Below are 16808 nucleotides of genomic sequence, written 5' to 3' on the forward strand. Positions count from 1 at the left end.
ATCTCCCTGCGCAGGACAACCATTGGAGGAGCACGACATTAAACAGATCTCTGCGGCTAAACTTAATTTTTTGCCCTTTGTAAACTCTGGCCTCTAGGGGAAAGTTATCCAAAACACAATTGAAATGTTAGCTAGATGTTCAGATATTTTGGAGGAGATCAACCCATGTAATGTTGCAGGATCCCTGTCACCCTAACATTAACTCTTGTTCAGGAGAGTTTCAGGGAGCAAGGGCCACAGTCACATTTACAGGTTAACTGCACTCATTTCCAATCCGGCAGAATGGAACACGTTTAGTTCAAAAGGTTAAAGAGGCGTTCTGCCTTTTGCACATTATACGGTTTGATTCTTAAGAGATCAAAACGGTTCTCACCCGTGCTTTCTTATTTTTTTTCACTGCAACAGACAGCAAGTGGGAGGAGCGTGCTGCTCCGAAAAAAAAAGTGTCTCGGAAGTGAAGCAGTGCCCGTTTAAATGGTAAACGCGAGGCGGCCCGGAACAGGAGCTTTACAGAGGATTGGATTCGGGCTTCGTCTGATGCAACAACGCTCGCGTCTGGCGCAGCGTCTTCCCTCTTCAACCCTTAGCTGTTTTAGGAGCAGATTCCAACGAAATCGATGCGATTTGCTGGGGCGGACCGGACTCTTTCATTCGACTTCAGTGTGTGGGAGAGAGAGAGAGAGAGATGGACCTTCACATCTTGGAGCACCGGCTCAGGGTGACGAGCCTCAGCAAAGCCGGGCTGGAGCGTTACACGCACGGGCTCATCAAACTGGTCTTCCTGCGGGACAGGACGAGGTAACTGACACCGACACTGACTTGTTCCATTTCACGCTTGTATCTCTTGAGCAAAACTGGCCCTGTTATTGTCATCGCAGCCGCGACTGGCTCTGTTGTTCTAATGGCTTTTAAGGATTTGGAGTTTAAAAAAAGTCGAATTTTCATTTAAATATTAAATGGAAACTGAGAATCCAGCCCCCCCCAAAATTGCCCCTTTTGTTGGGTGTGTTTTTGAGGCCAGCCATTCTGACAACTGTACCTCGGCTCAATGCATCGCTCAGTCTTGGGTTCCTGTACTTCTAGTAACCATTTTAAAAAAAATGTAAGAAGTACAGTTACTTAACCTCATGGCTACTTTGTATCCTATTTCGTCATTAAAAGAACAGTCCAACAATGCGGTGGGTGCTGATAGTCTTTAGCTTAAACACTTAACCGACTTTTTTTTACATATTTAAAACCACATTTTTATACTTTGGGCAGTATTAAAGGGACCTGGCACACCCGCCCTCCTCATGCAAAACGCATTCCTGTGTTGTGCCACCCTCCGCCCCCTATTAAAGTGGATTTTGTTGTTTTACTTAGCTCAGCGTCATTAGCATATTTTTGTTTTTTATTTCAGCTCAAGGCGAGCCCTGGCAGTTCAGCTCCCAGCCAGATGGCCCTCGATTCATTTCACGGCCTGTAGTTAGGTGATCCAAGTTGGACAATGCTGTGGGGTATTGCAGAACTGGGCGGGGCGAGGAGCCAGGGGCCCCATTCTTTATCATTAGCCAACAACTCTGAGAGGGAAAATGTGTAGATGCAAAGTGAGGACATAATTGAGAGCAGCTGTGGTATGTTTGATCTGCAGGTTTAACTGCCTCACATGGCACAATCAAAGGAAGAAAGAAATTGCATTTATGTAGCATCTTCTACATACATCTTCAGAATGTCCCAAAGCACTTCACATTCAATAAAGAGCTTTTGAATTGCCTTTGTTATGTAGGCAGATGTGGCAGCTAATTTGTGCACAGCAAGGTTTCACAAACAGCAATGAAACAAATGACCAGTTGATCTGTTTTTACATAGAATGTACAGCACAGAAACAGGGCATTCGGTCCAACTGGTCTGCGCCGGTGTTTGTGCTCCACATAAGGCTCCTCCCACCCTGCTTCATCTAACCCTATCAGTATATCCTCCTGTTTCTTTCTCCACCATGTACTTGTCTATCTTCTTGCTCATCTGCTGAAACTCTCATCCATGCCTTTGTTACCTCTAGACTTGACTATTCCAACGTACTCCTGGCTGGCCTCCCACATTCCACCCGACGTAAACTTGAGGTCATCCAAAACTCGGCTGCCCGTGTCCTAACTTGCACCAAGTCCCATTCACCCATCACCCCTGTGCTCGCTGACCTACATTTGTTCCCGGTTAATCAATGCCTCGATTTCAAAATTCTCATCCTTGTTTTCAAATCCCTCCATGGCCTTGCCCCTCCCTATCCCGTAATCACCTCCAGCCCCACAACCCCCGCGAGATGTCGGCACCACTCTAATTCTGTCCTCCTTGAGCATCCCTCATTATAATTGCACAACCATTGGTGGCCGTGCCTTCTGTTATCTAGGCCCTGAGCTCAAGAATTCCCTGCCTAAACTTCTCTACCTCTCTTTCCTCCTTTAATACGCTCCTTAAAACCTACTTCTTTGACCAAGCTTTTAGTCACCTGTCCTAATTTCTTCTGGTGTGGCTCGGTTTGCCTTGTAACCCTCCTATGAAGCACCTTAGGATGTTTTACTGCGTTAAAGGCACTATATAAATACAAGTTGTTTTTGTTAAAGGCATCTATGCAATTTGCCTCAACTTCTCTATGTGCTTGACAAGTTCCACATTCTAACCACTCTCTGGATGAAGAGGTTTCTCTTGAATTCCTTATTGTTTTTGGTGGTTCTTTAGTAATAAACATTGACCAGGATATTGGGAGAGCTCCTGCTCCTCTTTGAAAATTGTTATGAGATATCTTACAGCCACTTGAGGAGGCAGAGGGTGCCTCTGTTTAATGTTACATTTGAAAAGTAGAATGAGAATTAATAACTGTAAATGCTGTAAAGTGATGTCACAACAATTTTAAGGAAGTTGCCGGTGTGACTTCCTGACCACATTCTTTCCAATGGTGGAGGATCCCACACTTTCAACACTACTGTTGCTCTTTTGTGGCCTTGTTGTGGTGGGCTGACCCACGGTCATTCTTCAAAAGTTTTTCAGTAAACTTGAAGACCAGATAATCTTTCTAATTCTTATATTTGTCAATGAGACTCCATTTGTAAGTTTGCCATTCTAGCCTTTGTGGTAAAATCTACCAAAATTCCCTGGATTCTGGGGCGGTCCCAGCAGATTGGAAAATCGCAAATGTAACGCCCCTATTTAAAAAAAAAAAAGGGGCAGACAAAAAGCAAGAAACTATAGCCCAGTTAGCCTAACATCTGCCATTGGGAAAATGTTGGAGTCCATTATTATGGCAGCAGTAGTGGGACATTGAATCATGCTTTTCCAAATCAAGCAAAGTCAGCATGGATTTGTGAAAGGGAAATCATGTTTGACAAATTTGCTGGAGTTCTTTTGAGGATGTAACGAGCAGGGTGGATAAAGGGGAACCAGTGGATGTGTATTTGGTTTTCCAGAAGACATTCGACAATGTGCCACATAAAAGATTACTGCACAAGATAAAAGTTCACAGGGTTGGGGGTAATATATTAGCATGGATAGAGGATTGGCTAACTAACAGAAAACAGAGAGTCGGGATAAATGGAACATTTTCCGGTTGGCAAGCAGTGACTAGTGGGGTGCCGTAGGGATCGGTGCTGGATCATCAACTATTTAAAATCTATATTAATGACTTGGATGAAAGGATCGAGTGTAATGTATCCAAGTTTGCTGATGATACAAAGATGGGTGGGAAAGCAAATTGTGAGGAGGATACATAAGCATCTGCAAAGGGATATAGACAGGCTAAGTGAGTGGGCAAAAATTTGGCAGATGGAGTATATTGTGGGAAAATGTGAGGTTATCCACTTTGGCAAAAATAATAGAAAAGCAAATTAGAATTTAAATGGAGAAAAATTGCAAAGTGCTGCAGTACAGAGACACCTGGGGGTCCTTGTGCATGAAACACAAAGTGAGTATGCAGGTACAGCAAGTAATCAGGAAGGTCAATGGAATGTTGGCCTTTATTGCAAGGGGGATAGAGTCATCATCATAGGCAGTCTCTCGAAATCGAGGAAGACTTTCTTCCACTCTCAAAGTTCTCCGGTGTCGGTGGTGATGCACTTAATCAAGAAGGCTTTGGGGTTGTCCTTGAAACGTTTCCTCTGCCCACCTGGGGCTCGCTTGCCGTGTAGGAGTTCCGAGTCGAGCGCTTGCTTTGCGAGACTTATGTCAGGCATGCGAACAATGTGGCCTGCCCAGTAGAGCTGGTCGAGTGTGGTCAGTGCTTTGATGCTGGGGATGTTAGCCTGATCGAGAACACTGTTGGTGCATCTGTCCTACCAGGAGATTTGCAGGATCTTGCGGTTATATTGTTGGTGCTATTTCTCCAGCGCTTTGAGGTGTCTATTGTGTATGGTCTACGTCTCTGAGCCATACAGTAGGGCGGGTATCACTGCAACCGTTTAGACCATAAGCTTGGTGCCAGATTTGAGGGCCTGATCTTCGAATACTATCTTCCTCAGACGGCCAAAGGCTGCAATGGCGCAGCGGAGGTGGTGTTGAACCTCATCATCTATGTCTGCCCTTGCTGATAATAGGCTCCCGAGGTATGGAAAGTGGTCCATGTTGTCCAAGGCCGCGCCGTGGATCTTGATGACTGGGGGACAGTGCTGTGTGATGGGGTCAGGTTAGTGGAGGACCTTTGCCTTACGGATGTTTAGTGCATTCGTATGCCTCGGTGAAGATGTTGATGATGAATGCGCTCAGACGCAAGAGTCGTCCGTGTACTGTAGTTCGATGACAGAGGATGGGACGGTCTTGGATCTGGCCTGGAGGCGACGAAGGTTGAACAGGTTCCCACTGGTTCTATAGTTTAGTTCCACTCCAGCGGGGAGCTTGTTGAGTGAGGCGGGGAACTGCAGCAAGGAAGATCGAGAAGAGGGATACAGTATAAAAGCAGAGAAGTCCTGCTACAACTGTACAGGGTATTGGTGAGGCCACACCTGGAGTACTGCATACAGTTTTGGTCTCCGTATTTAAGGAAGGATATACTTGCATTGGAGGCTGTTCAGTGAAGGTTCATTAGGTTGATTCTGGAGATGAGGGGATTGACTTATGAAGATAGGTTGGGCCACACAGATTGGAGTTCAGAAGAATGAGGGGTGATCTTATTGAAACATATAAGACAATGAGGGGGCTCGACAAGGTGGTTGCAGAGAGAAGATATTTTTACTGGTAGGGGAAACTAAAACTAGGGGACATAATCTGAGAATAAGGGGCTGCCCATTTAAAACTGAGATGAGGAGAAATTTCTTGAGGGTTGTAAATGTATGGAATTCTCTGCCCCAGAGAAATGTGGAGGCTGGGTCATTGAATATATTTAAGGTGGAGATAGACAGATTTTTGAGCGATAAGGGATAAAGGGTTATGGGGAGCGGGCAGAGAAGTGGAGCTGAGTCCGTGATCATATCAGCCATGATCTTATTGAATGGCGGAGCAGGCTCGAGGAGACAAATGGCCTACTCCTGCTCCTATTTCATATGTTCTTATGCAACCTGCTAGTCATGTGTAATGTCCCCATGTGGCCTCATTCAGGCAGCAGTGAGGGACATGCCAGATTCTCACTTATTTCACTGGCTGTGGTGGATAAACATAGATTGAAATTGTGACGTTAAAGGGGCCAATAATCTTGGAGAAATTATTTCAATGTAAAATGCTCCCTCTCATAATTCTCTGGCCTGCTTAGAGAAATTACACATTGTTTCTGCCAGCAACTCACTGGAATGTTGCCATGATTCACTTGGAAGAGAGCCACTGTGTTGATTTATATAGTGGGTCCGTTGGCAAGTGGCCCTTGTTTGTGGAGTATGGATTAACAGATCTTCTCCTACATACCAGTTTGAAAACTCTAAAACAAGGCTGGCTAGTTCTGAAATTGAACTTTTAGGGGTGACTTGTGGGATCAGAAGCTTGAAGGGAACGGTAGCAGAGTGGTAATGTTACTGGACTAGTAATCCAGAGGCCTGGACGAATAATCCAGAGACAAGAGTTCAAATCCCATCACGGCAGCTGGGGAATTTAAATACAATTAATTAAATTAAACTGGAATTTATAAAAGCTAGCATCAGTAATGGTTACCATGAAACTACCGGGTTGTTGTTAAAAACCCATCTGGTTTAGTAATGTTCTTTTAGGAAAGGAAATCTGCTGTCCTTTCCTGGTCTGGCCTATATGTGACTCCAGACCCACAGCAACGTGGTTGACTCTTAACTACCCTCTGAAATGGTGGCTCACCACCACCATCTCAAGGGCAATTGGGGATGGGCAATAAATGCTGGCCTTGCAGGCGACACCCACATCCCATGAATGAATAAAGAACAAGACTGCTAGAGCAGCAGGAAAATACAATAACCACCATGTAATTGTTTTTCAAAGGTTATTTCGTAAAGCTAATCATTACAAATAAAAGCAGGAAGCAGTTGCATAGAGTGTTTTCCAAACCAAGTGCTGTGCAGACTTTGATTTTTATTTCTGTCCAGTCCCCCAAAACAAATGGACAAAATAATGTTGATTGGAAAATATTGTTGCAAAGCTCAAGGGTGCCAGCACTTCTGTGCAAAATTAGTTTTGATGAGAGATTCAAGCCCAGAGCATCTCCCTCTGGAGGAACCTTTCAATGGTACAAATTATTTTCAAATGTTTTAATTTGAACACTTCCTGAGCAGCATCCACTGATATTCCACATTATCTTACATTTGCACTTTGTTTTAGAGAATCTGCATTGAATTTATTTAATCTATTCGTACTGATCCACAGTATGTCACTCTTTTGCTAATCGTATCCATTATCACTGGCAAGAACAGCAAAGAACACGAGTTTTTGTCAGGAACCTGTACAGTAAATCAGGAAATGGCTGTCAAATTTTAATATTCAAAATCTACATGGATGTAACTAACTGTATTTGACAGGGGAAATTGACCAATTTATTGTTTCGCTTTTATGTGACTACCAGTGCAGTACTGAGAGAGTGCTGCGCTGTTGAAGGTGCCATCTTTCAGATGTTACATTAAACCAAGGCCCCATCTGTCCTTTCAGGTGGTCGTAAAAGATCCCATGGCATTTTTGTTTTTGAAGAAGAGCAGGAAAGCTCACCCGGGTTGGTCCTGGCCAACATTTATCTCTCAGCCAACGTCATTAAAACCTTCTCTGGCCATTTATCTCGTTGCTGTTTGTGCAACTTTGCTGTGTGCAAATTGGTTTCCATTTTCCCCTACACTTTAACAGCAACTGCACTTCAAAAAAAGTAATTCATTGGCTGTGAAGCCCTTTTTGGGATATCCTGATATCATGAAAGGTGCTATGCAATTGAGTGCTTGTGCTTCTTCCAGAGTCCTTCTACTTTTAGTGTGTTGTTTGCAATTCTGTTATATGCAAAGGAGTTATGGCTCTACCACCCTAAAAAGGTGGAATCTCCCTGATAAGTTCCGATGGAATTCTGTCTTCATCCTTTGCTGTATTTGAGACAATGCTGTGTGGTCTTACTGTCAGGTGTTTCCCCAGCACTATATATTAAAGGAAGATGAACTTATAGTTATTTATTATTGTGGGTGTAAATATACAGTAAGTTGATCCACAATTTTCACTTTTTGTAGCTGCACTCTGTTGATAGTTCTGTAGGGCAAGAGCCCTATCTGGGTTTACAATCTGTTTATTCTGACCCGTGGGTAGATAGATAGTTGCAGAATTAATACATGGTATCTACTGGTCTTCATTTAGGCTTGGCTGTAATAGTAGTTGTAAATATGGGAAGTGAAACTTTACATTTGAAATGTTGCTTTGCGTTGTATATCATGTGTGTTCTGAGTGACTTAGGGCCGCTGAACCTCCTTTTTTAATGTGTTTCTGAGAGTGCATAAATAAGAACAACAGAGAAAGAGTTAACTTAAAGGAGGGACTGTATCATTATTTGAATAGGGAAGGAGGTTAGCAATGTTAAGTCATTAAGTTTGGAATGGCATATAAGTAGAAATTCTTTTTAGTAACAAGTAATATTGCAGAGACATTTGGTGAGGGAACGATGCAAGTTAATAAGTTTTTGGATTTTTGCTAAAAACTTAGCTACTAGCCTGATGAAACAGTTTTTTCATTAGTTGTAAGTAAGGCTTGTCTTATTTATTCTGTCAATAAAGATGCTAAGATTTGTATTAATCTTGTAATGTGCAATATATTTTATGCTTCTAATCATCCAGGAACAATGGAGGGATTATTAAATAATCTGGTGTAACATAGAAACATAGAAAATAGGTGCAGGAGTAGGCCATTCGGCCCTTCAAGCCTGCACCACCATTCAATATGATCATGTATGAGAAGAAGTTTGCTGGGAACATTAGAAGCTTTTGCAGTCAGTTGTTTAGATATGTGAAGAGAAAAAGATTAGTGAAGACAAACATAGGTCCCTTGCAGTCGGATTCAGGTGAATTTATAATGGGGAACAAAGAGATGGCAGACCAATTGAACAAATACTTTGGTTCTGTCTTCACGAAGGAAGACACAAATAACCTTCCGGAAGTACTAGGGGACCGAGGGTCGAGTAAGAAGGAGGAACTGAAGGAAATCCTTATTGGGTGAGAAATTGTGTTAGGGAAATTGATGGGATTGAAGGCCGATAAATCCCCGGGGCCTGATAGTCTGCATCCCAGAGTACTTAAGGAAGTGGCCCTAGAAATAGCGGATGCATTGGTCATTTTCCAACAATCTATCGACTCTGGATCAGTTCCTATGGACTGGAGGGTAGCTAATGTAACACCACTTTTTAAGAAAGGAGGGAGAGAGAAAACTGGTACTTATAGACCGGTTAGCCTGACATCAGTAGTGGGGAAAATGTTGGAATCAATTATTAAGGATGAAATAGCAGCGCATTTGGAAAGCAGTGACAGGATCGGTCCAAGTCAGCATGGATTTATGAAAGGGAAATCATGCTTGACAAATCTTCTGGAATTTTGTGAGGATGTAACTAGTAGAGTGGACAAGGGAGAACCAGTGGATGTGGTGTATTTGGACTTTCAAAAGGCTTTTGACAAGGTCCCACACAAGAGATTGGTGTGCAAAATCAAAGCACATGGTATTGGGGGTAATATACTGATGTTAATAGAGAACTGATTGGCAGACAGGAAACAGAGAGTTGGGATAAACGGGTCCTTTTCAGTATGGCAGGCAGTGACTAGTGGAGTACATCAGGGCTCAGCCCTGGGACCCCAGCTCTTTACAATATACATCAATGATTTAGGTGAAGGAATTGAGTGTAATATCTGCAAGTTTGCAGATGACACTAAACTGGGTGGCGGTGTGAGCTGTGAGGGGGACGCTAAGAGGTTGTAAGGTGACTTGGACAGGTTAGGTGAATGGGCAAATGCATTGCGGAAGCAGTATAATAGGGATAAATGTGAGGTTATCCACTTTGGGGGCAAAAACACGAAGACAGAATATTATTTGAATGGCGGCAGATTAGGAAAAGGGGAGGTGCAACGAGACCTGGGTGTCATGGTTCATCAGTCATTGAAAGTTGGCACGCAGGTACAGCAGGCGGTGAAGGCGGCAAATGGACTGTTGGCCTTCATAGCTCGGGGATTTGAGTATAGGAGCAGGGAGGTCTTGCTGCAGTTGTACAGGGCCTTGGTGAGACCTCACTTGGAATATTGTGTTCAGTTTTGGTCTCCTAATCTGAGGAAGGACGTTTTTGCTTTTGAGGGAGTGTAGCGAAGGTTCACCAGACTGATTCCCGGGATGGCTGGACTGACATATGAGGAGAGACTGGATCAACAGGGCCTTTATACATTGGCGTTTAGAAGGATGAGAGGGGGTCTCATAGAAACATATAAGATTCTGACGGGACAGGACAGGTTAAATGCGGGTAGAATGTTCCCAATGTTGGGGGAAGTCCAGAACCAGGGACACAGTCTTAGGATAAGAGGTAGGCCATTTAGGACTGCGATGAGGAGAAACTTCTTCACTCAGAGTTGTTAACCTGTGGAATTCCCTGCCGCAGAGAGTTGTTGATGCCATTTCATTGGATATATTCAAGAGGGAGTTAGATATGGTCCTTACGGCTAAGGGGATCAAGGGGTATGGCGAGAAAGCAGGAAAGGGATACTGAGGGAATGATCAGCCATTATCTTATTGAATGGTGGTGCAGACTCGAAGGGCCGAATGGCCTACTGCACCTATTTTCTATGTTTCTATGGCTGATTATGCAACATCAGTACCCCATTCCTGCTTTCTCTCCATACCCTTTGATCTCTTTAGCCGTAAGGGCCACATCTAACTCCCTTTTAAATGTATTTAACAAATTGGCCTCACCAACTTTCTGTGGTAGAGAATTCCACAGGTTCCCAATTCTGAGTGAAGAAGTTTCTCCTCATCTCGGTCCGAAATGGCTTACCCCTTTATCCTTAGACTGTGACCCCTGACTCTGGACTTCCCCAACATCGGGAACATTCTTCCTGCATCTAACTTGTCCAATCCTGTCAGAATTTTATATGTTTCTATGAGATCCCCCCTCATTCTTCTAAATTCCAGTGAATATAAGCCTAGTCGATCCAGTCTTTCTTCATATGTCAGTCCTGCCATCCCGGGAATCAGTCTGGTGAACCTTCGCTGCACTCCCTCAATAGCAAGAATGTCGTTTCTCACATTAGGAGACCAAAACTGTACACAATATTCAAGGTGTGGCCTCACCAAGGCCCTGTAGAACTGCAGTAAGATCTCCCTGCTCCTATACTCAAATCCTCTCGCTATGAAGGCCAACATGCCATTTGCCGCCTTACCGCCTGCTGTACCTGCATGCCAACTTTCAATTACTGATGTACCATGACACCCAGGTCTCGTTGCACCTCCCCTTTTTTCTAATCTGTCACCATTCAGAGAATATTTTGCCTCCCTGTTTTTGCCCCCAAAGTGGATAAACTCACATTTATCTACATTATACTGTATCTGCCATGCATTTGCCCACTAACCTAACCTGTCCAAGTCACCCTGCAGCCTCTTGGCATCCTCCTCACAGCTCACACTGCCATCCAGCTTAGTGTCATCTGCAAACTTGGAGATATTACATTCAATTCCTTAGTCCAAATCATTAATGTATATTGTAAATAGCTGGGGTCCCAGCACTGAACTTTGCGGTACCCCACTAGTCACTACCTGCCATTCTGAAAAGGACCCATTTATTCCTACTCTTTGCTTCCTGTCTGCCACCCAGTTCTCTATCCACGTCAATACATTACCCCCAATACCATGTGCTTTAATTTTGCACACTAATCTCTTTTGTGTGGGACCTTGTCAAAAGCCTTTTGAAAGTCCAAATACACCACATCCACTGGTTCTCCCTTGTCCACTCTACTAGTTACATCCTCACAAAATTCTAGAAGATTTGTCAAACATGACTTCCCTTGCATAAATCGATGCTGACTTGGACCGATCCTGTCACTGCTTTCCAAATGCGCTGCTATTTCATCCTTAATAATTATTTCCAACATTTCCCCTACTACCGATGTCAGGCTAACCGGTCTATAATTACCCGTTTTCTCTCGCCCTCCTTTTTTAAAAAGTGGTGTTACATTAGCTTACCCTCCTGTCCATAGGAACTGATCCAGAGTCTATAGAATGTTGGAAAATGACCACCAAATGCGTCCACTATTTCTAGGGCTACTTCCTTAAGTACTTTGGGATGCAGACTATCGGGCCCTGGGGATTTATTGGCCATCAATCCCATCAATTTCCGTAACACCATTTGCGACTATTAAGGATTTCCTTCAGTTCCTCCTTCTCGCTGGACTCTTGATCCCCTAGTATTTCGGAAGGTTATTTGTTCAATTGGTCCGCCATTTTTGTTCCCCATTAAAAATTCTGACTGCAAGGGACCTACATTTGTCTTCACTAATCATTTTCTCTTCACGTATCTATCGAAGCTTTTGCAGTCAGTTTTTATGTTCCCTGCAAGATTACTCTCATACTCTAGTTCCCCCTCCTAATTAAACCCTTTGGCCTCCTCTGCTGAATTCTAAATTTCTCCCAGTCCTCAGGTTTGCTACTTTTTCTAGCCAATTTATATGCCTCTTCCTTGGATTTAACACTATCCCTAATTTCCCTTGTTAGCCACGGTTAAGCCACCTTCCCCGTTTTATTCTTATGTCAGACAGGGATGTACAATTGTTGAAGTTCATCCATGTGGTCTATGTTAGTCTGTTTATTTGATAATTGTAGCATAGCATAATGTGGTTACTTTGGTGATAAAATAAATGTTTTTAACCATACCCAGCTGATCTCCTGTGTCTAAATAAGATCAAGACCATAGAGGAAGGGAATTATAAAATGCAAGCCAAACTGTAGCACAGAGCATCTATTAGAACTGGTCAGATTCCTTTGACACCAGTTCAGGCTGTGAAGATGGTACTTTAGGCAAATGAGTTACAGATTTTAGTGTTACAGGTACTTTCTACCATTTGATGTGCACTGGACAGTGTATTTGGACACTGTTAAAAGGATTAAATTATCTTTTTTGTTTGCTTCGACTTTCCTATAATCATGAAGAGAAACGTGAAGTTTGGTCAGTTTATGAACAGCATTTCTAGCCATTTCAACAAATTTACTTGAGGCTTCTTTTGACTGAAACATACTTGCATTGATACCTAACTTTTAGTCTGTACATATCCAAACCTCATAATTCTGCTCCCTCTACCTAGTTTTTCGTGTCATTTTAAATAATGGATGTGATGGCTGAGTATTACAGCAGTGTACGATCCAGTACCATGGGAGCGGGCCATACTGTGGCTGGCAGGAGTATACTCCAGAGCAACCTGCCAAGTCCACACCTAGCTGCAAATTGCCAGCTATGGCAGGCTAGCAGAAATGCTTGTTCTGTAATGCACTAGTGTTTTTAATGCATATTAATGTGAATTCCTCTAAGTTCACTGTTTTGTTGTAAATGTTATGAAATAACACACTTGCACATGGATAAAGCAGATCAGCCTGCAAAAGAACACTTTTTCAAGGCTACTGTAGAAACATTGGACTCCGTGTGACTTTAGAAGGCAACAGTTTAAATTGCCATTTCCCCGGCATAAAATATGTTGGTGAAACGACTTCTACAGATGAATGGTATCTCTGTCAGAGATGGAACATTATTACAGGATTTTCATTAGCATTTCCTGGCGAGATATAGTGTACTTGTTCTTGTTCGAGATGCCATTATCAGATAACAGTCGTGCCAGATAACAATCATCTCAAGCAAGAGAAAGTCCAGTCATCTCCCCATTACCTTCAGTAACCCCTGTATTCAAGTCTAGATCATTGATGTATACCACAATAAGCAACGGACCTAGTACTGAGCCCTGCAGAACCCCACTGGAAACATTCTTCCAGTCACAAAAACACCCATCAACCATTACCCTTTGCTTCCTGCCTCTGAGCCAATTTTGGATCCAACTTGCCACTTTGCCCTGGATCCCATGGGCTTTTACTTTCGTGACCAGTCTGCCATGTGGGATCTTATCGAAAGCTTTGCTAAAATCCATTTATACATTAATCATACGCACTGTCCTCATCAATCCTCATGGTTACCTCCTCTCAAAATTCAATCAAGTTAGTCAGACACGACCTTCCCTTAACAAATCCGTGCTGACTTTCCCTGATTAACCTGTGTCTTTCTAAATGTAGATTTATCCTGCCCTTCAGGACTTTTTTCAATAATTTTCCCACAGCTGAGGTTAGGCTGACTGGCCTGTAATTACTTGGTCTATCTCTTTCTCCCTTCTTAAACATTAGCAGTTCCCTGGCACCACACCTGAAGCCAGAGAGGATTGGAAAATGATGGTCAAAGCCTCTGCTATTTCCTCTTTCGCTTTGCTTAACAGCCTGGGATACATTTCATCTGGGCCTGGGGACTTATCCACTTTCAAAGTTGCTAAACCCCTTAATACCACCTCCTCAGTATATTTATTTCATCCAATATTTCACACACCTCCTCCTCGATAGCAGTGTCTGAATCGCCCCTCTCTATAGTGAAAACAGACACAAAGTATTTATTAAGAACCATACCCACATCTTCTGCCTCCACACACAGATTACCCTCATGGTCTCTAATAGGCCATACCCTTTCTTTAGTTATCCTCTTGCTCTTAATATATTTATAAAACATCTTTGAGTTTTCCTTGATTTTACTTGCCAAGAATTTTTCATGTTCTTTGCTTTCCTAATATCACTTTTGATTTCACCTCTGGACTTTCTATACTCCGAGAGATTCTGCAGTATTTAGCCCTCAGTATCATCATAAGCATCCCTTTTTTTATTTATCCTATCCTGTATGTCCTTAGACATCCAGGGGGCTCTGGATTTGATAACAAAGTTAAGACTAAAACTTCACTGCAGTATGATATTATCTGACCTTTAGATTAGTTTAGAAGGTAACAATTGAAGAAGGTTTTTAAAAGACAACTTAAAACATTTTATTGCAAGGATTCTAAACCGGGATCATTTGAAATAGAAACCAACACTTGTCAAGATTGCTGCACTGTCAACTCATACCATTCTCCAGGTGATCTTTTGAGTTAATTCTGTTCTGGTAATTTTGCTAGAATGATGTGCACTGCTTACATTTTCACTGAAAGGCTTCTTGGCGTAAGTTCCACAATCATTGCCTCCTTGAGGGGTGTGTGTCTGTTTTAAAGTATGTGTGTCATTGTTAACTCTTGTAAGAATAAGATGCCACATAATACTGTAGTTGGATAGTGATGCTGGAGTGTTCTTCGACACATGATATAACTTTAGAACTGGAATCAGCTGTATTATACAGAATGACAATGTTCCAGTACTACAGAAATTGTAAGGAAGTTGACTCAGAGGTTTCCTCCTGCCTAAGCACTCTTGGTGCTGACAGAGTTAACAATATTAAATTGATAATGGAGATGAACAAATGTTCATTTTTCTCCACTCAGTTAGGATGTATCCTGTGTTGTGTATTGCTTGTACTGTTTTTGCTAATATCCCTTTCTTTTGCTGCTGCAGATGCAAGTTTTTCAGCCTGACTGAGATGCCCGATGACTACACACTGGTATTAGATGAGGAGGGATTTAAAGGTACAAAGTTATTTTGCCTCAATTTATTAATACCAGAAGCACCTCTCGCTACAACTTTGGCTGCCTCAGTTGAAATGCTGTAGCACTGGTATTCCTGCAGTATAGGATATTTTATTACAGGTGACAATTGAACTCTTGTCTCAAACAACTAAGGATTTTGTTTTTCCCTGTGCAATATTTAGTATTGGTTAGTTTAGTTCCTCCGTGCACTACTTTAGCAGGCTCGTTAACCTATCCTAAATTCCTGTGTTTAATTTTCACTTGCATTTAGGACATTGGTTACCTCATTTTTTAAATGGGTTAACAATTGCATTTAAAATAACATAGAGAGAACTTGTTGCATGCTAGCCAAGGCACTAATGTGTAAAGCTAAAATAAGCATTTGTATAGCACCTCAGGACATTGCCAAGTACTTCATAGCCAATGAATTACTTTTTGAAGTGTAGTCTCTCTTCATTTTGCAGACAAATATGACGACCGATTTTGTACACTCAGGTCCCACTGTCAGCAGTGAGATGAGTGACCATTAAATCTATTTCGATGACATTGGTTGAGGGATATTGGGAGGATTTCCTGCTCTTCAGAGTGCCATGGGATCTTTTACGTTCACCTGAACAGGCAGATGGGATCTCAGTTTAATGTCTTGTCTGAAAGATGGTGCCTCCAACAATGAAGCAGCCCACAGTACTATATATAGCACTCCCACAGTACTATACTGAAATGTCAGCTACATTATGTGCTTGAGTCCTAAAATTGCACTTAAACCCACACCCTTTCTACTGAGGTGTGGGTATTGCCACTGAGCCAAACTGGCACTTAAACCCCATATGTAAATATAGTGGTGAAGTTGAGCAATATATCCTCAAAGTCTGTCCTCCCTGATTATAACTGCTCACCATCTGTGGCCGTGCCTTCAGCTGCTTGGGCCCTAAGCTCTGGAACTCCCTCCCTAAATCTCTCTGCCTTTCTTTCCTCTTTTAAGATGCTCCTTAAACCCTACCTCTTTAACCAATCTTTCGGTCATCTGCCGTAATTTCTTCTTATGTGGATTGGTGTCAAATTTATCTGTTTTGTCTTATAACACTGCTGTGAAGCACCTTGAGACGTTTTGCTACATTAAAGGCGCTATATAAGTAAAAGTCATTGTTGATTTAGATTCTACAAAATGCAGCCTCCAGCTTAAAAGTGAACCTGAAACACCAATTTCCTTAAAAATATTGAACATCATTATGTTTCAGTAAAATCCTTTTTTGCCATTCTTAAATCTTTTCCTCCTAAAATGAGAAAAGGTCATGTGGTCAATCAAGCTGGTTCTTTCCACAGACTACATGTAACTCTGGGATGTGTTTAATTTCCCGAGCAAAGGGTCTTCAGTGTTTCTCCCTGGTCCCTAAAATGAATTGAGGAAAAACCCTCGAGTATCTATCTAATTTTAAATGCTACATTATCAAACATGTTGATCAACCTGATTTTTTTGCTTCTTCCTTGGCATAACATTTCTGAGATGCTAATAGCTTTTTAAAAAAAAAACCATCATGTTCCACATAGTGTCCAGCTTAACTGAAGGGTACTCACTCCTGTTCCTGACCAGATATTCATCCAGTTAATAGGTGCTAATTAGTACATGAACTACTGTTGAACTTCATGTTACCTGTACTGACTACTTCTGTTTCAATCGATTGTCAAATAGCCTTGAGTCTTTCAAAAATATTAAATGAG

The 16808-nt window shown here is 42.3% G+C and overlaps 1 protein-coding gene across 1 annotated transcript in view; it reads left to right on the forward strand.

The window, feature by feature from the left end:
- Positions 1-225: 225 nt before the first annotated feature.
- The window catches only part of LOC139268294 (cytosolic arginine sensor for mTORC1 subunit 2-like), a 91820-nt gene continuing 75237 nt past the window's right edge, over positions 226-16808 (forward strand). The window contains exons 1-3 of the mRNA XM_070886355.1: positions 226-305; positions 406-798; positions 15019-15089. Coding sequence (XP_070742456.1) covers positions 686-798; positions 15019-15089 — 184 coding nt within the window. The 5' untranslated portion in view covers positions 226-305; positions 406-685. The remainder of the gene's footprint in view (positions 306-405; positions 799-15018; positions 15090-16808) is intronic.

Source organism: Pristiophorus japonicus, chromosome 8, assembly GCF_044704955.1.
Source record: "Pristiophorus japonicus isolate sPriJap1 chromosome 8, sPriJap1.hap1, whole genome shotgun sequence".
Classification (NCBI taxonomy): Eukaryota; Metazoa; Chordata; class Chondrichthyes; family Pristiophoridae; genus Pristiophorus; species Pristiophorus japonicus.